Source organism: Nymphalis io, chromosome 9 (genome assembly GCF_905147045.1).
Source record: "Nymphalis io chromosome 9, ilAglIoxx1.1, whole genome shotgun sequence".
Taxonomy (NCBI): Eukaryota; Metazoa; Arthropoda; class Insecta; order Lepidoptera; family Nymphalidae; genus Nymphalis; species Nymphalis io.
The window spans coordinates 12,649,605-12,672,461 of NC_065896.1; the positions used below are offsets into that span (position 1 = coordinate 12,649,605).

Sequence of the window (22,857 nt, forward strand, 5' to 3'; positions counted from 1 at the left end):
ACCGTCAATTCAAATTAAGTTGTCAATTTGACCAAATACAAAATAGAAGTTAACTCCGCCGTAGTTGATATCACATCTATGTTAATCTATCTGCTCACTTAGCTGGATAGTCGAGTGGTTGCAGGTCCGATGAATCTCAAACTCGAATATCCTTGGCATTAGAAATACACGCATAATCGTGTCTGATTAAAGATCTACTAAATTATCTATAACTAGCAAGTTCATATGTAATAATTTTTGTATTTCACAGAAAACACTTTGTTATTCAAATAATACGAAAGTAAGCTTAGTTGATAATATTTTTTTAAAGTTTTAAGATTTTATTTTTACTGACTGGCGACACACATGCTTTTGAAACGCTGATTGAATTAAGATTTATTCATTAAATTAAATCTGTGCGCTCATTGGTCGACTCCAACCATCGTACGTTAAGTATTTAATCCGTTAATTTGATTTCGATCAGCATGACAGAGTCTAGAGGTTTTATAAATTATTTTACAAATTCAAAGTAACTTAAAGGTCTTTTTTTAAATTGTTAAAAAATATAAATTGACAGCCCTGCGATTAACATAATTTAACAAGTTCGACGTTATTCTGCGCGAATTGTAACTACAAAGCTTATCAAAATCAAAATACTTTACTCAACATAGAAGTATTACACTTATTTATTGATAGTTGAATTAAAAATTACTATCGGTTTCGGGAAAGAAGTACTTGAGAAGAACCAGTGAAAGAATCACAGCAAGTTTTTTCATAATAACATTGGGCGTAACAAACGTATTACGATGCTGTATCTTCATTATAATGATAAGTAACGATTTACGTATTTTAAATATCGAATAGGGTCTGTATTATTTTCTGCTTTTTGTGTATTTTTTTTTATTTTATTTATTGCTAGAAGCCAATTAATTGTGAATTATAGAAGAAAGTTTTTTTAATTATGCATAAATAAGTTTCGAATGGTATTTGTAGAAATTTGTAAATATATAACATGTAGTTGTAAATGTGTAAAATTATATAAAATCTATTTTATAAAGAAAAACATCTATTCCATTTCAACATATTCGAAGATTTTTTAGTATTTCATAAAATTTCCCTCATTCTACGTGGATTTTCACTCCTTAATAATTCTTAGTGTTTAACTGTTGGCGCAACAACACAACAAACCACTCATCCATTTTCCTGCACACGTCACTAACAGATTATTGAATTCTAACTCAATAAAGTAACTCCAAGCTTCATAAAATTTTAGTATCCTTGTAAACAGCGTAAACATTCACCCTTAGAGTATAAAATTCCTTTACGCCTCACGTACAAACATAAGCGTTATTAGATTATTCTGTAGTGAGATGTAAGTAACATATGCTTCATCTTAAGTGTATATTAAACCAAATCGTATCGTATTTTGTGGGTGTTCTGCAAGGGATGAAATGTTATGTATCAAAAATATATATGTATGTACATATTTTTCATGAAAATGATTAACTATTGATATTCCTGTGGTTATTCGTAGAATCTATACTCCAAACAGATTGTAGCTTTACACTAAATTTATCATTATGAAATGTCGATTCAAAAGTGATTATAATGTCATCCAGACCGATTTCGGTCACGGCGGCCAATCTCAAGAGAGATTAGTCAACTGCGCAGGGCATATAATACACAATTATGTGCGCTAAGACAGGTTCCTGTAATAATAAGATGGGATGACAATCCTACACAAACGAAAAGAGTTCAAGCTCAGAACTAACGGCTTTACGTGCTTTCCGAGGCTCTTTAACCTTTTGGCCTCCAGGCTGCTACTGTGTATTTTTGACAGAAAAAAAACGAATAACTTTACTGGGATCTGCGGCCTTATGTCTAGCTACTAGACAACGAGGAAGTCGAGAAGGTAATTATACTTAGTATTTGAATAGATTTTTATGAAGCGCTACCACTAATGAGCTTCATATTTTACGTCAACCTCTTAAATAACAATAAACTTAGCTCATTTAGTAATGAACTACATAATATATAACTGTATAATACATCATTTTAAAATACAACCCTTATAATTTTAAATGAAATTATAAGTATATATAATAGTAATATTATAAAATAGTAGAATTCAAAATGAGCCCGTCGTGGAACATTGCCCTAACCCATAACCCCATTTATCCTAGCACCGAACATTGTTTTGTGTTTTGTTCCGGTAGTACCGGTTAGTAGGACAGCGAAACAAGCCTTAGATAGCATGTATAATTTTACGGTTCACAGCAATTATGAACGTAATACATGACTTCTGCCTTAAGCGGTCTATGAGCACTCACTGGCAATTTTTTTTTAATTGAACATTTTTTATTGATAAACAAAAAAATAAAATTAAATATAGTAATTAGAAATTTTAGTTTAAAAATGGCAGACGAATAAATTTGTTTGTAAATATTATGAGATGGTTAAAATCGCTTTCGATTTAGTTAGCAGTTAATCGCGGTTTTACTCGCTTTTAATAAGTACATCTAATTGGATAGACATACTTAATTATTATTTTTTAGGATTTTTCTTAGTTTCAAGATTAAATTTTATTTGTAGATAAAATATAAAATAACGTTCAAGTTAATATAAATTAACATTGACTAGCCGGTTGGCGTGGTTGGTAGATACTTGCCTTTCACGCCGCAGGTCGAGGGTTCGATTCCCACTCAGGACAGACATTTGTGTGTATAAACATGTATGTTTGTCCTGAGTCTGGGTGTAATTACCGACATAAGTATGTATTTACAAAAGAAAAGTAGTATATGTAGTAAATCGGTTGTCTAGTTTCCATAAAAATAATAATAAAAATATCAGTAGTACCCATAGTACGAGCTCTGCTTAGTTTGGAATCAGATGACCTTGTGTGAATAATGTCCCAGGAAAAAAATAGTATTTATCCGCATAATACTTTTTACATTAAGGGCTTCAATATATTCAAAATCAAAATTAAAAATAGCTGCTGTACAAATCATGACTGATTGCAAATGGTAGCAAGAATGCTAGCAGCATTTCGCCATTACATCGCAATTCCGATCTCCGCGAAATGAACCTTTCTCGAGAGGCAATAAGACGGGGTGAACAAAAACATTTCTAAAACACGTAGTTTCAAAAGTGCTTCAACTGTAAACATTACAAATAAATTAATGATTAATAAAGACATGAATTATATTATAATATTCACATCAATCGTATACTGAACAGATGAACAAAAGCCGAGATGGCCCTGTGGTAAGAACGCGTGTATCTTAACCGATGGTCTTGGGTTCAAACTCGGGCAAGCACCACTGAATTTTCATGTGCTTAATTTGTGATTATAATTCATCTCGTGCTTTACGGTGAAGGAAAACATCGTGAGGACACCTGCATGTGTCTAATTTCACTGAAGTTCTGCCACATGTGAATTCTACCAACCCGCATTGGAGCATATATAATATATATATATATATATTATTTACATACGTTCATTACGTTATAACGTATGTAAATAATATATATATACAATATGAATGGTATATATTCATGCTTATAAAATTGATTTCCATAAATATTCTTATTCCATTCTAAAAATAAATTAATATAATTTCAATTCATTCCAAGTGATATCTATTGCGTATTTAGTACCTTTTATTCTGAAAATTTGTTTATCTGAACCATTAACTGGTTCAGATAAACAAATTTTTCATAAAATTTGTTTATCTGAACTATTATCAATAAGCAAATTTGTCATAAAATTTACAAAATTAATTACTTAAGCAATCTGAAATTACAATTTTAATGACGTCATATAAATATAATCAACATAAATAATATATGTACCGTTTTATACCATCGATCATTTTATATAATAACATATTAAATCATCAAAAATAACATTTAAAAGAATCAATAACAACTGAATGTAACCGTTCACGTCGTAGGCCAGTAGTCTGGGCGCCGTTGCGTCGAACGGACGTCTACGTAACGTAGCGCGCTACGAAGCTTGACTCGTAGAATGTGAGACGCGTGTCAATTACATTTTTTTTCTAAGTGTGATTCAAAAGTGCAAGTATGGATTGGAAATTATACGTAACATTTTTAACACTTCTCGTTGGGGTTTGCGGTAATCCGGCGAAGTTAGGTAAGTGAATAATTTATTTTTGATTTATACTTATTGGTTATCGGTTCGGTTTGCTTAGAACAAAGAAGTCGTTTACACAAGACGATTAGGATTAGGTTTTGATGCTATACTATCAGAAACATATAAAATTATACACAAATTGAAACCTGTTATCAAATAACAAAAATATATTAAACTTTATTTTTATAAATCAAAAGCTGTACTAAATATTTGTTCGCATTTGTTATATAATTAAATATTTTGTTCCAATTAGATATTTTAAGAGATAATTTACAATTTTCCATTGAATAGAAATATATCAATAAAATTTTATCCAATAAATGTGATTGCTTTTAAAATTTTACTCTGTCAGTATCTACATATACTTTGTAAGTACGAATGTTATCAGTAAACAGTAAATAATCATATCAAATGAACTTAAAGGAGTCATTGTATGTATAACGGATACTAATATAATTTCCTTATCACCTTACATGTTATTCTAAAACAAAATCTTCATATTTGTACGTTCTATTACATGGTATGTTTTGCTAACTGTAAAATATAAAATAGTGTTATATTTATAGCAAAATATATTATTACGACTACGTTTTGAATTAATTCTTATATGAAATAATTTATAAAGTTGAATTAAAAAATGGGATGAATCTCGTATAAAATAATTCGAAATTAGAACACGCATTGGTTTTTTATCTATATATTTCATTTAGAATACATGTAGTTTGCTTACATACATCAACCAATTTACATAGATGACAAAAGTGTATTATTCACTTTTTAACTGAATTAAGTTTGATCTTAGAATAATAATAATAACAAAAGAATATCGGTATAGAAATATCGGAACGAAAATTCTTACGCCATATGTAAATATATAACGTATTTAGTATATATATTTCATCATATATATTTTTGTGTTCATAATTTCATTATATTGTATTATGTAACAAAACAAACAATACGAAATTAGTTTTGATCTGTTTTCAATTTAAATTAACATTAATACTCAATCAAATATGTTAAATTATTTAGACGTATGTATGTGTGTAATCAAACAAAGGCTAAATTTCGATATAAATGACTACTAATTATGACAAAGTTTTGTACATATATGGAATTATTTTTCAAAACTACTTGACAAAGATAATATTTGAATGTTTGTGCATACATCACGTGAAAATAGCAGAATGAGCCGTGATATAACACCGTATTATGATAATAAACAGTAATGTACAATGGATGTATTTTTAATAGAAAATTAGTTAACTTACCGACATTCATGTATATTTTACATAAATATTTTTTGGAAAAAAATCACCCATTATACTTACATAGCTTAGTTGATAGAATAATTGGACCTTAACTTAAGATTGCGATTTAAAACATTATAAATAGAAGTAAGTTGTCCAGTTTATATATTTTTCTTATAATTTATTTCGTGTTTGCATACAACCTGCATATCTCGGATGAAATTCTAACACATGTATAAACAATCTGTGTGCAGCAGTGTGATGGAATAAGTTCTAAAACTTCTCGGAAAGTAGAGTGTTTTCAGTAAAAATAAGTTTTCAGTTCGTTGTAAGAAATATTAACCATTCCTTACATGGCCAACGCACCGCCAACATTGCGAACCAAGAAGTTATATTCTTTGTATTTAATCTAGTTCGCTCATCTTTCAAACCGGAATACAATAATACTAAGTATTGCTAATGGCGGTAGGATATATGATGAGTTGATAGTACATATCCTGACAAGCTTTTACAAATTCCTACCACTAAATGAGGGTCAGCGATTAAGCTCATTCTTTTAATATATACAAGTAGGACATTATGAGCTATTAATTTATTTACGTACGTAATCAACTATTTTTAATGGAAATAAACAGTACGTAATATTAGACTATATAATATAATAAAATGCAATATCATAAGCGCGATAATAACTACTTTATATATTATTACTTTATATATATTTCACCTCAACCCTCTCAAAGAGCAAATTTATTAAACGAGGACAAAGTTTATATTTTAATTAATAATCTAAGTATGATTAGGTGGATTCTAATAAAATTTTAAAGTTAAATCGATGTTATTGTGAAACAGGACATAGAACATGTTTGATGTGAAACATCTATTGGCCCTTGGAGTTAAAACAGATTCGTAGGCCGTGACTTTCTTCTACCGTATCCCTCGTCGCCTCCACTCTCCACTCCATTGTATACGTATATTATCACTTCGTTACTTCATATTATTATAATTCGATACTTCATATAATAAACGAATCGGTTTTTATTTGACTCCAAAGCAATAACCTACATTTGATATCTATTAACCTATAAATAAATAATTGATTTTCTTTGATTATAAGTTTGAATAACTATAAATATTGAAGTCTCACACGTGCCGAGGGCCTGTGATGGCCATATTTTATTTTAAATAATGAATGTGTAACTAAATACAAAACTTTATATTATATATGTATAATTACAGTAACTGCCTGTTAATATCTAACTAAGAGGACTAAGAACTCCTCTTCCTTTTGAGGAGAAGGTTTAGAGCTTATTCCACCACGCTACTCCAATTCGGGTTTGTAGAATACACATGCGGTATAATTTCAATGAAATAAGACACATGCAGGTTTCCTCACTATGTTTTCTTTCACCGTCAAACACGAGATGAATTATAATCAGAAATTAAGTACATGATAATTCAGTGGTGCTTGCCCGGGTTTGAATCCACGATCATCGGTTAAGATTCACGCGTTCTTACCACTAGTCCGTCTGGGCTAAATTGTATATTATGTATTTATAATTAATCGAAGCAGGTTGATAATAGATATGGCCATATTTTCACGCATTCCTGCACGATAGTCCACTAACATGTATGTACATATTCAACCTGCAACAGTAATTGCTTTGTGGTGATTAATGCAACGTAGCAGTAATTGTAGAACGCTTCATTCGCTTTTAATGATATATTTTCTCTAATTAATAAATATTGCTTTTGTTATATACTGAAGTTTTCTTTGTGAAATAAAGTTTTCTGGGAGATTAGTTGATTGATTAACATTAAAGGGTTATTTTTATAAATAAAAATTAAAAATAGCTATGTACAGATCATGACCTCGTAGAAAGCAGCTTTGAATCGTAATTCCAGGCGTTTCTTCTTTTATCTTCTGGGCGTTAATGAATTAGCCCTCCTGTCACGAGTAGAAATAATAAGACGAGGTGTTATGTTTTTAATAAAAGTTTATCATATATATTAATTAGTTTCATATATTTATGATTACTGCCTCGTTGGTCTAGTAGCTACATGTAAGGACATAGACCCGGATGTCCTGGGTTCAAATCCCAGGTCGGGCCAATAAAAGTTATTGAGTTATTCTTTCGAAAATTCTCAGTAGTAGCCGGGAGTCTGGAAAGTGGAAGTGTGTACACTCCCGTGCCTCGGAAAGCACTTAAAGCCGTTGGTCCTGCGCCTGAACTCTTTCCGGTCGTGTTGGACTGCCGTCCCATCGGATTATGAGAGTTAAGAAATAGAGAGTGTACCTGTGTTTGCGCACACATTTGTGCACTATAATATCTCCTGCGCGGCTGGCTAATCTCCCTTGAGATTGGCCGCCGTGGCTGAAATCGGTCTGGAGGACATCATCATAATCATATATAATCTGTCATTTTCGTTAAAAAAATCGTTGAGTTTCTCACGCCGGTTCTTCTCGTGTCAGGTTTACCTGTGGTAGATTTATGACAATCAATTATAAATTGTAATAGTATTATGTTAAATAAAGATTTTGATTTTATTTGATACATATGCTTCATACTGACCGTTATTCATAACTTTCTGAATCAAAAGTACGAAGCCAGCGGTAGCTCCTGAATTATAACTCGTAGACTATCCGTTAGCTAAACGGGTTATTTTTTAAGCTTACCGAGCATAAGTTTTCTTAACGAAGGTAGACAGCGGTTTTCAATCGAGTTTTCGTCAACAAAATGTGTCTTTTGCTCGTAAATCATTTATTTGGGGTCGGCGCAGTATTTTGTCCCGTCCATTCATCTCCGTTTATAGTTGAATTCTTTGCTGCTACCTTCTTGCAAATATCATCCATAGTTCATCAATCTTAAATGTAAAGTAATATATATTTATATTCTATTTATATGTATGTATGTTTTTTTTACGATTTTTCTATAAAAACTGTTTGCTTGTCCATTTCGATATATTTGTTTATATTCATATATTCTATAACTAAAATTAATATAAAAAACATATAGCTTTTTGTTTTTATAATTATTTTTATAATATATTTTTTTTATAATCAAAGGTGAAATATTGCTAACGTTCTTGCCACCATTCCACGCACATCATGATTTGTACAGTAACTATTCTTATTTGTATTTATTTAAGACTTTGATGAACCATAATGGTTAAGTAATTATGAAAATTTAGTAAGGTACTGTTTTGAATAAAAATTTATTAATAACAAACAATTTATATTGTATCAGTACAAGATTTAAGATTAGTCTATATAACTCCCACTGTTTAGCTTGCCTTTACTATTGAGAAGGAGCTTATTCCACAATAGATTGGTATATTATATATATGCGGCAGATTTTCTTTCCACATAAAAGAGATTTCGTTGCGATATTTTCGTTTACCGACAAGCACGAGATAAATTATACACACAAATTAGGCACATGCTTGCCCGGCCTTGAACCCGTAATCTTTGGTTGAGATGTACAACTGCGTCATTTCAACGTATTTTTAAAATTTTCTGTGTTTTTTTTTATTGTTCTGTAATAAGCATGCTTGTAAAATATTTAGTATATTTGGTGAAGTTTCTAGATTATATTATCAATGTTTTTTCATCGTGAATCGTAATAGACGTGTACCAAGGGTTGATTTTGGTCAAAAAAAAAATAGACGAATTTTAACCACACGCAACATTATGATTTTATCTTTAATCTTGATAGTGTGAAACGAACTTAAAACCACTATCGCTTACATACAATATTTTAATTTCGATTCTGTGCTATTTACAATCAAAAAGTCAAATACAATTATACTTTTAATTTAACTCATTATAAAGTGTAATAGTAGTTCGAAATATAATTATTTCGTTATGAGCAGAAATGAAAAACTTCTCAAGGTTTGGATTGTTATTAAAAATATTCGAAACTTTGGAATGCTTAGCAGTTATTGTTACACGATTAACTTTGTCTTTGTATTATTTTTAATATATATTGAACATGTTTTAATAGCATACAGACACCTAGATACTAACTTTTTATCTCTACTGGTTGTTAAGCTACGTGTTATATTCATTTCCGACTCATTTGAGAAGTTTTTCTGAGAAATTTTTGGCTAAAGCGAATAATATCAAAAATAACTAAATACCCGGATGATATTATACTGTACAAGTGTATTCGCAAATCCGAGCGCACTCGATAGTTTTTCACTCTTCTTATATTCGATTGTGATGGAAATCGTAAAACGACTAAAGAGAGACAGGCGAAGTACCAATTATTTTTAAGAATAAAATAGAAAGGTGGATGGGAAAATTGGCCATATGATAATAAACGGTCACCACCGCTCGATATTGACATTGAAACAAATATTAACGTATTATATTATCAAGGAAATGTATATTAACAAGAAAAGTATTATGTCCATAGTGCCTGTAGTTACATTGGCTCACTCACCCTTTCAAAACGGAACACATCAATGCTGAGTATTACTGTTTGAAAATAGAATATGTGATGAGTGGGTGATATCTACCTCGCTTAGCTTGCACAAAGCCCTAAAACATAATAAATTAAAACAAGTGTAACGCGAATTTTAAAATAAAACAAAATAACTCTGAACGCGTCTTAAGCGGCAGCGGAAGCTAGTCGGCTAGACCTCACCCCCGCCCCCAGCACGCGTCTCCCCTTAATTCGGATTTCGGTTATCTAGTTAGTGAGTTCAAAGATTCGTACACGTATGCTTGGCACGCGCTTTTTTATGTTTTTGTTAATCAAAATCAAAATTATTTATTCAACATTGAAGCATTACACTTGCTTATTAAACCATATGCAGTCAAACCGGAAACTACCACCGGGTCGGAAAAGAAACACTAAGCCCTGAGAATAAATAAACTCTTTTTTTGTCTCATCTTCCTACTCTTCGGGCAGCTTTTGACGATTTCTTAATAGAAAAACTCAATAAAGTGTTAATGATCCGTTGGGGAATTCGGCCCCTTGAAATTCCTATCAGCCATGATGACAGCCTATCTCTACCTTAGTACTGCCTAAACACAAAGAGACAGTATTTGAAAGCGTTAAAATTTAATTTGTTTGCTTGCATGTTGGTGGAATTGATGGAACTAGAGAACAGACGTATAAATTATTTCCCAAATCGAAATTATCACTAAACTATATATATATATAGATTTTATTTCATTTTGATAAAAAATATTTGTAAATATATTGTTAATAAATTCAGCCTGTAGAAAAATAGTTGAAACCTCAGGGCGTCGCTACTCGAAATAAAAATTTTTTTATACGGGTGTTTGTCGTGATCTTGTTTTTTTAAACACTTGAAGCAAGTTTTTATCAAAGCCCTTGAAAGTAAAGCCTACTTTGATGTGAAACTTTTTTAGGCGCAATTGAAACGAAATTTCAAGGTTGAATTTGAACGCAACATTTCAATACGTTACGTTTGTGTCAAGCGCGAAGTTTCATTTCCGTCGCAAGTATTTTGAATATAAGCTTTTATGAAATATCCTTATACATAATTTTATTTGACTTTTGGTATACATATAACAATTCCCAGTTTTATTGCATCTATCCTGAGGTTTCCTCAAAACAGACGTAATATTTCTCTATATTAAAAGCAGAACGGGTGATCCCGTAATATATTTACAACATTAACATTTGACGATTTATTTTGTTTATTCTGTGTCAATTTGGTAGACGTAGAGATGAAATATACGAACTTATTTAAAGATATTATTCATGTATAATTAATTATACCTCGAGTTTTAAATAAAACATTTGTCCTTAAGACAGCAAATTAACTAATAAAAATTTTACGCACATTCAAACAAGTTATGACAAAGGACATTTTTCTGATTGAGTGAGATTTGCTGTTCTTTAAAAAATTACGTGTACGAAAAAATCTGGCTTTACAGATATTATGTATTGTACAAAAGGCGGGCTTAATGCTTTATACGTATGTGTGTATGTGTAAACGCCACGCACACACGTGGGAGTGAGCGGTGGTCAAATCGGCGGTTCGTGTCGTTTACCGTCACGACATACGAGTCGGTTCTATACTTTGGCACGCCAATAGATGTTTCAAATTAAAGACTGGTGTTATGGTATTATTCCAATAGACAGTTACATAAGAAAAAGAAACAATTATAAAAGTTTAAATGTAAAATATAAGTAAAGTTTTATACGAGTCAAACGCTCATTAAACAAGCACATTTTAATCGTCTTTTACAAGATTTAATTCAATTGTGATGATAGAAAACTCTTATTTACTTTTAACAAAATACAATTAAATATATCAGAAATGAAATCAACGAAGTATAAAAGTATATACTCGCTACTTCCCTCCCTCCGCCTCCAACACAAATACTTATATATATTTGTATTATTAATACATGGATTATTGTCTTATTAACTTCTATTCCTATTATTATCCTGACATTGTACGAAGGTCAATTGGTTACTGTAATAAAGATTTGATAGATTACTTTTTAAATGGAGCGATTATAATCTGACCTCTGTAACCCCTTATAACCTTAACCAGTAACATAATCGATCTTTTTTTTAAAAAAAAGTAACTTAAATTATCGACGAATATTTTAGCTACAGAAATATATGCTTTTGAATGCTTGTAATTCATACGTGTCGTCAATTAATCGTGAAATACCAAAAATTTAACGTCGAGTATAAATCACTATAACGTACCCTTGTTCTTTTAAAATTATTATCTATACGATAAAAGGTAGCATCAACTATCATAAACATTGGTAATGTTAATATATATTATTCATAATATCATAAAAGCAACCACCAATAATAATTAAACAGCATTGTATCTCCGTAAAAAAATAATTTAAATAAACATTTGTCACCAACACGTTGATGATTCAAAAGTAACTCTTTTTTAAGGGCAAGCAACGTGAGATTACTTTAAAAAAAATTGTCCCTCTCTTGTCCCTGTCATCTGTCAATCGTGAAACAATAATAATATACTACTCACATAACAAGCTTTCCTGGCTATACCTAGATGTATATGTATTTTATGTTATCTTTAATATATAAATGTGTGAGTGTGTCTTTATAAGTTTGTGAAAAATGATGTTATTAATAAATTCATTAAAAGTGCTAAATTTCATGCAACTTATATCGCAGTTGCAACTGTCTAATTAGTACAAGCCGCAACTAACCACTACGTTCAAATTCGCCTACGCTTATCACGCAACGGGAACATATTGCTAGCAAGGTTGGACTATAGAACAAATAATAAGTTAGAAATGACATATTACTGTAATGTCTGTAAATGAGACACTCCTAAGAATGCCTCTCTTTTTGAGGAGAACACTTGAGCTTATTCCAACGTGCTGTTCTAATACAAGATGGTGGCTACATATGTAAACTTCGCGAACTATGAGATGGACACAAGTGCCGAGGCGTGAAGAGGCATCTTGCAGGCCGGCAAGGCAGCTAGTGCAGAACATTCTTCCTGAGTGCACTGGCCGTCGTTGTGTTTGGGCTCTACTACCACTCATCAGGTGGAGTGGATTGATTTAACTTTCCGCGCATATATAAAAAAAACATGTAAATTCAATAGATAATTTCAAGATTCCGGTCTTGAATCCGCAATCGTTGGTTAACTGGTTCGTCTGGTTTCTCAATCTCTAGGCTTTCGGTATTTTTTTAATTTTCATAACATTATTTAATTTTATTAAAAAAAAACCTTTGCCCAAAAAGATCAACTTATAAAATTTTGTTAATAATGAAATCCACTCGTTTCTTCTGGCCATTCACTGTACTGGATTGTTCTTCACATGGATGTGGTGGCAGAAATCTCCACCGACTACACATTAGGTGCAGGTTATATAGTCTTTACTGCAGTTTCTTTTTTAACAGAAGTATTCATGAAAAGGTTTTTTTTCTTTACTTGCAGATGTTGATACTTAAATATTTATTTCTGTTCTTTGTTTAATTTTTATTGCTTGTTAAATCATTTTTTTTAGTAAATACCTGTGTAATATTTTTTCTTATCGATTCTCGAGTGTATTTTTATAACAAAGATTTTCTTATTAATTTTTATTTAATAACGTAATAAATGGTTTTAGACTAATAAAAATATAATTTAAGGCTTAAAAAGCATATTTATAAAAAAATGTAGGCGTCATAAATATCTGTATATAGTTTGCGTTCGTCCCTTTTTGCGTTTCAAATTTATTCCATTGTTAGTTTGAATTTCATGCCTTCGTTACATTTTTATTGTAAACTAATTTGTACGTTAACTTAATTACAATTTTTATTACCTTAATTACTAAAACTTAACAAGTGCAAAGGTATAATAACGGCTTGATTTTCAAATTAGTTATAATGTGCGTTAACTTCTTTTTTAAAAATATCGAAACTATTCCCAAGTTTTTGTGTTGACGGCAATTAAGCCGAAAAGAGTATTTACTTACCTAAGTTAAATAGCTGGTAGTTTAATTTTACACAATGAAAAAACATTACAATTTAATATATATAATTTTTAATACAAACTACATACAAATTTTAATAGACCTTTAATTCTATAGAACAATTTGATCTTTGTAGATTAGAAAATTTTCGACAATATTTTTGAAAAGAAAATAAAATTGAAAAGGATTCCATGTTCAAACTGAAAATACATATTAAATGTAGAAAACCATTTGTGTAATGCTGTAAATATACTTGACAAGCTGCTTAAATTATTTAATTGAAGTGGCATCGAGCTGTCATAACAATAGTTACTTTCGCGAACGTTGATAACGGAACAGTGCCTTTTTTATACTTATAGAGATTTGTGTCAGCTACAAATTCCAATATCAGATTTCAATTATCGTATAAATGTGACTTAACAAATATATTAAACATAATATTATACATTTACATCAATAAATTGTTTTAACTTTTGACACACTGAGTATTACCAATATTAAATCTTAATAGATCTATGGTTTGCAAGCTGCGCTGCGATCAAAAAGTTCACAAATTCGAACAGAGTTGGTCTCCTCTTCCTTTTTGAGCTTACTTAGTTAAGCATTACGCGTTTCCCCCAAATACCCACTAAAAACCAGCGGTACCCTTTCCGTCTGAATGAGGAGTGCCACGGGATCGCTTGCGCATGCCACCGTGACGATACTAGCAGTGCCTTTGCCTAACGCTATCTTTTTTTTATATTATAACTAGGCGTGTATTATAAGAGCATTGAAAGAAATGTTAAAAATCGCTTACATTGCCAATGCGCCACCAGCCTTGGGAACTAAATGTGTCTGTGTATGTTCTTGTGTCTGTAATTACATTGACTCACTCACCCTTCTTTACACCGCTGTATTGCGGTTGAATATCTAATGAGTGGATGGTACTTACCCAAAAGAGCTTGCACAAAGCCCTACTACCAGTAGAATAGTAATTGTCTTTAATACTACAAAAAAAGTGATATTCAAAAATTTGCGTCTGAAATTAAATCTGTATTCAATTTCATACAATTACAATTGGAAATAACTCTAGATACTTTATAATAATTACGCACTTGAACACTGACTATAAAAAAAAATTGTCAAAAGAGGTCATCAACCACAATATAAGATAAATAAATAGTTAGTAATTAAAAAAATACACAACCTCACTTACTTAATTGTTCTGAAACAAATTTAAATTTAGAACAATATAATCTTTAGCACTAAAACAGTAACGGCTTTACATTTAGTTTAAATTTTATTTATGGGTAATTATTTATACATTACTAAAAGGCAGAAATCATTGTTTAACTAAACAGCCGCTGAACAACGTTTATAAGTAAAGCCGTATATCACGAAACACATGAACCAGACAGTTAAACATGATTACAGAACGCTGTCATCGCAGACTGTTTAAAATTGTTTTAGCGCTTGACATAATATTATATTATACTAACGACCCCACCGGCATAGCAAATAAGATGGAGTTCTGGTTTCTTAAATTGAAATTAAAATATATCTTATTATAAAAATAAATCTTTATGTGACTTGAACTCAACAGTCAATTATAAATAAGTATAACAATAGCAACGGTTATATTACTTTTCTGGCGTATTTATGGTATTCAGCCCGATTATATATGGGATACCACTAAATATTATAATACATACTTCTTACTTGCAACCTGTTTCGGGGAAGAAACGTTCACGCCGTTTTTATTTCTTATAATTTTATATTATAAAATTCATATCTTATGATATTTTTAAAACTGGTTAATGTGAATCATTTTGATTTGTCATTGTATTTATAAAAAAAAATATGCACAAAAAAATTAGCGAAAAAATCGATGTAATGTTTCATATATCTCTTCCCATTTTTTTAAAATAAAATCTTAGCAAAATTTAAATACAGAATCGAACGCTGGTGAGTACCGTACCGTACCGTAACAGCCTGTGAATGTCCCACTGCTGGGCTAAAGGCCTCCTCTCCTCTTTTTAAGGAGAAGATATTGGAGCTTATTCCACCACGCTGCTCCAATGCGGGTTGGTGGAATACACATGTGGCAGATTTCAGTGAAATTAGACACATGCAGGTTTCCTCGCGACGTTTTCCTTCACCGTATAGCACGAGATGAATTATAATCACAAATACTGGTGGTGAGTACGTTCACCTAAAATTGAACGCAATACTTCTATATGAAATTTAAATATACACATATCCATAGCACAGAACGGTCCACCAGACAGTACAACGTGATCAATCAATGGCGCGTATCGCTGTAATACGCGCTCAACGACTACACGTATCGTTGCAAATGGTGCAAACAATTTATCACGAAACAATGCCGCTGCAAATGTGCCCCGAGACAATTTGAGCGCACTTGACGTCCATTTAGCGCTCTGTGATACAAACGCTTTGGATATGCGATGTTCTATGGTAACTCTAACTTGAGATTATTGTCATATTTTAATTGTTATATGATGAAAAACATTTATAGCTCAAAGGCATACATGCTGAACGAACGTCGCAGATTTGATACCCTTGACGTAGACTATTAGCGTACTTCACAACAATCTCGCCTGATAAACTAAAATATAATTTCTTAATTAAATTGAAATTGAGAAGAATTTATTGAAAAACAGCCAAGTTATCGTATTTTGTCTGTGAATCTCTAAAGTTTCGGGATAGCGTGGACCGATACAAACTTAGTGTAAGTTACTTATCCTACAAATTAAACAAATTTATCCCGGAGCAAGGTATTCCTTTCTAAAATAAAATTCTGTAATAAATTTTCCAATTTATCAATTTAAATCATATGCTAAAAATCGGAAATAAATAAGGCGTATACACATGCAAAATCATATAGATGAGAAAAAAACGGAGTTATTATCTGTTGCATGAAAATGCAGAATATATTATAAATTTAGTTGTATTTTAGTACAATCAAATTACATACATAGGCATATATAATTTGTAACAGGTTAAGTTTCTTACCGGTTTTTCCCGTGGAACCCGTGGTTAAAAATAAATGGATAGCTTATAAGAAAATTAATATTAAATTTTGTATACATAAAAATTATCCGTATTACATGTTTATTAATAATAATAATGCCTTTCAGACCGATTTCGTTCACGGCAGCCGAATGTTTTTTTCTTTTTTATTTATTTATTTCAAGAGAGATTAGCCAACTGCGCAGGACATATTATAGTGCACAAGTGTGTGCGTAAACACAGGTGTACTCTTTATTCCCTAGCTCTTAATCCAATGTGACGGCAATCCGACACGACCGGAAAGAGTTCAGGTGCAGGACCAACGGCTTTACGTGCTTTCCGAGGCGCTGGAGTGTACACACTTCCAACTTCCAGAATCCGGGCTGCTATTGAGAATTTTCTGACAGAAAAACCCATTAACTTTTTATTGGCCCGACCTGGGAATTGAATCCAGGGCCTCCGGGTCAGCGGCCTTATATCCACTAGACTAATGAGGCAGTCATAGTAATACATATGTATATTAATATCACCTAAAGTTCTTAATGACTATATCAAACTACAACGATAGAATAAGTTAAACTTTTATCACGTAAAAGTTTAACAATCAATTTGTCCAATGTAAACTTATCAAAAAGGGAATTTAATTAACCACCGGATTTTCACTGATTACTGAATAATTAACGAACTAATTAATGCCGCCAGTTTAAAGAGCATCAGTAAAAATATTAGCTGACAAACCAAATAATTGCTGTTTAATTTGATTCTAATGTAATCGAGTGGTTTACGTTAATTACATCCAATCAAATAAATAATTCCTGACGTCAATAATTTTATTTAATTCCATAATGAACACGATGTCAGTTTTAAATACTATCTGTGTGATCTTTGTATAGTGTTTGAAAATAAAAATAAAAGGAAATTAACAACCTATACATGTCCTACTGTTTGGCAAAGACGACCTAGAAGGTCGTCATTTATAGGGTTGGAGTTTATTCCACCAAGCTCTCTTATCTAATTTGGTGGATCTACCATTGTCATCATCAAGTGTCAAGTTTTGGGATGGTTTACAAACCGAGCATGAGATAAATTACAAACACTTATTAAGAACATGAAAATAAAGTAGCACTTGAATTAGTTTTGATTCTATAATCTTTCTCGTGTTTTAACCTTTAGGCTATGGAAAGAATCATTAGAAAACTAAGCTTCATGTACAACAAATTGAAAACAAATTATATTAAAATTCATCAAAGCTCAATATAATCACTATTACACAGACATTGAAAGATTCGTAAAACTTCTTTGACGAGCCGGTTGGCGTGATTGGTTCGATTCCCACCCAGGATAGATTTTTGTGTGCATGAACATTTCTGTTTGTCCTGAGTCTAGGTGTAATTATCTATGTATGTATTTACAAAAGAAAAATAGTATATGTAGTATATCAGTTGTCTGGTTTCCATAGTACAAGCTCTGTACAAACTTAGTTTGGGATCAGATGGCCGTGTGTGAAAAATGTCCCAGGATACATCACGTAAACCAGTATTGGAGCAGCGTGGTGGAATAAGCTTCTTTACTTCTCAAGAAGAGAAAGCGGTGGGAAATTCCCACTCTTTTACCTTAATGTACATAGTATTCGGTACCACATTGGTTAGCTCATTCGATATGTTTTGAAAAACCCGATCCATTAAAAAAGCTGGTGTGTTATATATTTTATAAACTCCGAATTAAGTTTGTGGTAGTGCTGTGAGAGCTGAGCAATGTCATTCGAACAGCGTGACCTCAGGGCGCGGCGCAATCCTGTTGTTTTTACCCGTAACTTTCACGTACCACTTTGAAGGTCAATCATCGTTAGAGCTAAAATGAGTAGAAATTAAATTTTAAATATATTTATATTTATATATATATATATAAACACTTAGTATGCGTGTGAGTATCGGAAACAACACATCTCGTATTATTTCCGACAAAGGGAAATGGAATAATCCCATCAAAATCATACGAGTCGAGTAAAATATTTTATTGTAAAAATGAAATTGTTTATTTAACAACGAACCAGCTTATAATTCAATCATCGATGTCGACATTAGGTAGTGCTGTCTATATTTATATAATATACTTTAATCTGTCACACTGGTTTTTATAAACATAAATATCGTTTTGTGTATTTCAAATAAGAAATATATATGCGATATATTTTTGTTTTTATTGTATTAGCTCGATTATATTAAGTAAAAATGTACTTATCGCTTTGAAAAACACGTAAGAAAACTAACCAGCTAAAGCATTAAAACAAAAATGACTCGCGTGAGATAAGCTGTAAAAGTGACAATTTATTTTGATAAAAAACATCTATTGGTGCACCTTAGTTGTAAGACCGAATCATATGCCGTGACAGCCAACGGTATTACTCTCGCTTATAAACACCGTGATACTTTCCTTCTTTTTGTCTTCGTTGTAATATACAATTGCTATAATAAGATAGATGTGTATTAAAAACAAAACTGTAAATCAATAATTACAATACTATCAAAAGTAAAAAATAGCCTATGACGCATTATATGTTTGAAGCACCCAAACTTCACATCAATAAATGAGTCCAATACTTTGTGGGTGCGTGATTTTATTTTCTTTTATTCATAGATTTTATCTTTTTATTTAAACTGTTCTAAAATTTTTCTAATTTTAAAATTTAATTGCATTAATTATTTAAATGCTTTCAGACGAATCCTAAAAGTTGCAGACGCAGAAATCACCAATAATTATATTATAAAGCATGTAGTAAAAGTGAATAACAGATGGTAACAATTGCGTTGTCTATATGTATATTTTTTGCTCGGATTCCGGTCACGAATGCCGCAGGGCGAGAGGTGTGTGAAATATACAACGAATGATAAAAATAAAATCTAGACAACAAGTCGCGAGGATCGTGACAAATGGAGTTCTTTGTAAAAAAAAATTGTCATGGTAATATCTCGTGTAAGATGATCTTATAATATACTGGTATTTCTTTGACGGATCAGGTTCCTTTCAAAGAATATTTCTTATAAATTTCATAAGGAATTCTTTGAGAACAAACAATATGATATATTCATAGCTATTGAACAACATTTTATTATTATTTCTGTAAATGAAATAATACATCAAATCAATATTAAACTTATAAAATATATATTTAAATTACATGATAATGTAGAATAACTACAGATTTATTGCGAGTATTATTAATTATTCCGAAGCTGTGGTAGCTTTACATTTAATATAATAAGTAGTAAGTAACAGCCTTTGAATGTCTCACAGCTGGACTAAGGCCTCATTCCATAAGCTCATTCCACCACGCTGCTCCAATGCGAGGTGAGCACGAGATGAATTATAAACACAAATTAAGCACATGAGAATTCAGTGGTGCTTGCCCGGGTTTAAGCCCTCGATCATCAGTTAAGAAGATTCACGCGTTCTAACCACTAGGCCATCTCGGCTCATATTTTGTAAAATAACAATTCAATGACGTATTTTACATAATAATTTGCTTTATTGCACGTAAAGACAAAGTAGTTACAGTAAAGCAATTAAAATAATACGTGATTTACTTAATGATGGGGGCATTGTGCAAGTCCTTTCTACCGCCAAATAGTAATACTTAGTATCATTGAGTGCCGATTGTATGGTTGAGCGAGCCAGTGTAATTATATGCACAATGGACATCTTAGTTCCCAAGGTTGGTGGCGCATTGGAGATATATGGATTGGTTAGTATTTCTTACGGCGCCAATCTCTGTGAGGTGGTGCTTACCAACAGGACCATATACCTGTACCCCTACCTATGATATATAAAAAAATATGATTTATTTATTTAACTTAATAATTTTTGCCAAAAAAATTTAGATATAAAAATAACCAATGAGAACTAAGTATAAAAAAAGTATTCTTCCAGCACAAGGAGATCGAAAACTAGACAAATAACAGGTAGGCACATACAATCATACAAATAGAAAATGAAATATATCCTTAGCCATATAGCAGGTATATAAATAACTGACTATATAAACCACTGATTGCCTCGTTGATATAGTGGCTAGATATAAGGCCGCAGATCCTGAGGTCATATCTGGTCAATAATAAGTTATTTAGTTATCCTGTCTAAAATTCTCAGTAACAGCCCGGGGTGTGTACGTTTCCATGTCTTTTTTTTTTCTCGCTGGAAAAACACATTTATGTGTTTCCCCCACATGAGGTGGGGGGGTATGTGGGACTCACCGGCGCTGAAGGCGCCGGAATACCCACTAAAAAACCAGCGGTACCCACTCCGTCTTGTCGGGGGACGTCACGGGATCGCTTGCGCATACTACCGCGCCGTCCCGACGACGTTTCCGTGTCTTGGAAAGCACGTAAAGTCGTTGACCTTGCGCCTGAACTCTTTCTGGTTGTGTCGGGTTGCTGTCCCATCGGATTATGAGAGTGAGAGAGTGCACCTGTGTTTGCGCACATACTATAATATGTCCTCCGAAGTTGGCTAATCTCTCTTGACTTGTCGTCGTGCCTGAAATCGGTCAGAAGGACATCATATAAATAAAAAAGTTTAGTCGTTATAAGGTAGCAAACAAACAAAGTTATATTCCCATTTATAATATTAGTATATATAGATAGACGATCGGTGTTTATTACAAACGCTTATACCTTATATTACATTACAAGTGTACTTGTTAATTTGGATCCATGCCAATATCTTGACAGTGAATGTTCCAAGCTCCTCTCGCTTCGGGTGTTATCCGGCTGCATGAAATACAGCCCCTAACATGTGTAACATGGACTTTTTATACGGATTTTTAAACCGGTCATGTTATGTCAACCAAGCGTATTTTGTTTGGCTTTCGCGGCTTAGATTGGCATTGTTTGAATAGTTTTTTTTTTTTTAATATTAATGAGATAATAACTGGTAATGTATATGTTTAGTATGGAATTTGATATAATTTTTTTATCACTTATATGAAAACGAAACATGAAAATGAAATTAATATTTTTTGCAGCGTCAGTCACATGGTGAAATTTACACGTCATATAATATCAAATATGTCGGTTTTTTTTTAAATTCCAATTAAAATATACAAAACTGAAATCGACAAGCAATAAAATTAAATTGTGGCTTGAAGATTGAGTTCGTTATTAAGTTAATTGAGTTTGTACGTAGATATAGGCAACTTAATGGTATAGGTAATAGCTGACTGACATACATAATATAGGTCATTACCTATATATATGTATATATATTAAATAAATGTGTAATACATAATCTAACCAGATTCAGATCGGAACCCTGGATCGGAAGGCATGGCCACTACTAGCTGTGCCAACGGGCCAGTCGGATATGTGTTTATTGCTTTTTAAAATTCCATTCTGGATATACGATCTTGGGCAACGAATGAGGATGGGACGTTCTTCCGGCTTTGATAATAAGAGATACAGCAGAAATCTAAAGTTTGTTTATTTGAACACCCTCATGTCTTAACCTTAAAAAAATATTTGTAAGGAAATATAGTTGACCATCAAACAGCAGCATGTATTATTGTGTCTGGGTTGAAAGGTGAATGAATCAGTTAACTACAGGCACAAGGGAAAACATCTTAGTTTCCAAGGTTGGTGGCGTATTGGCGATGTAAGGAATGGTTAAAATTTCTTAAATCTCAATGTCTATGAGCCGTGGTGATCATTTACTTGTGGCTCTTTAGCCCGTTCGTCTATATATGCTATTTATTACATTAAATTATTTCTAGATAGATATATTCAATTAATATTTTGTGTCGAACCTTTGAATTTATTATTATATCACATAATATAAAAACATATTTACTGCTAATACATTATATTTGTCGTGAAAAGCGATATCGCTTAATATTAAGTTGCTCATTTGAATATCATAGTACCAGAGAAGGGGTAAACACTGTGACGTCACTTGTTATTGTAAAGGCGGCACGTGGACAGAGCCGTGATCGAAAGTAAGGAATTGAAACGGCACGTTAGGATTCGGGATGC

At 31.9% G+C, this 22,857-nt stretch overlaps 1 protein-coding gene across 1 annotated transcript in view; it reads left to right on the plus strand.

Annotated features, from left to right (window-relative positions):
- Positions 1 to 3,967: 3,967 nt before the first annotated feature.
- LOC126770496 (uncharacterized) overlaps positions 3,968 to 22,857 on the plus strand; it is a 96,860-nt gene continuing 77,970 nt past the window's right edge. The window contains exon 1 of the mRNA XM_050489899.1: positions 3,968 to 4,132. Coding sequence (XP_050345856.1) covers positions 4,063 to 4,132 — 70 coding nt within the window. The 5' untranslated portion in view covers positions 3,968 to 4,062. The remainder of the gene's footprint in view (positions 4,133 to 22,857) is intronic.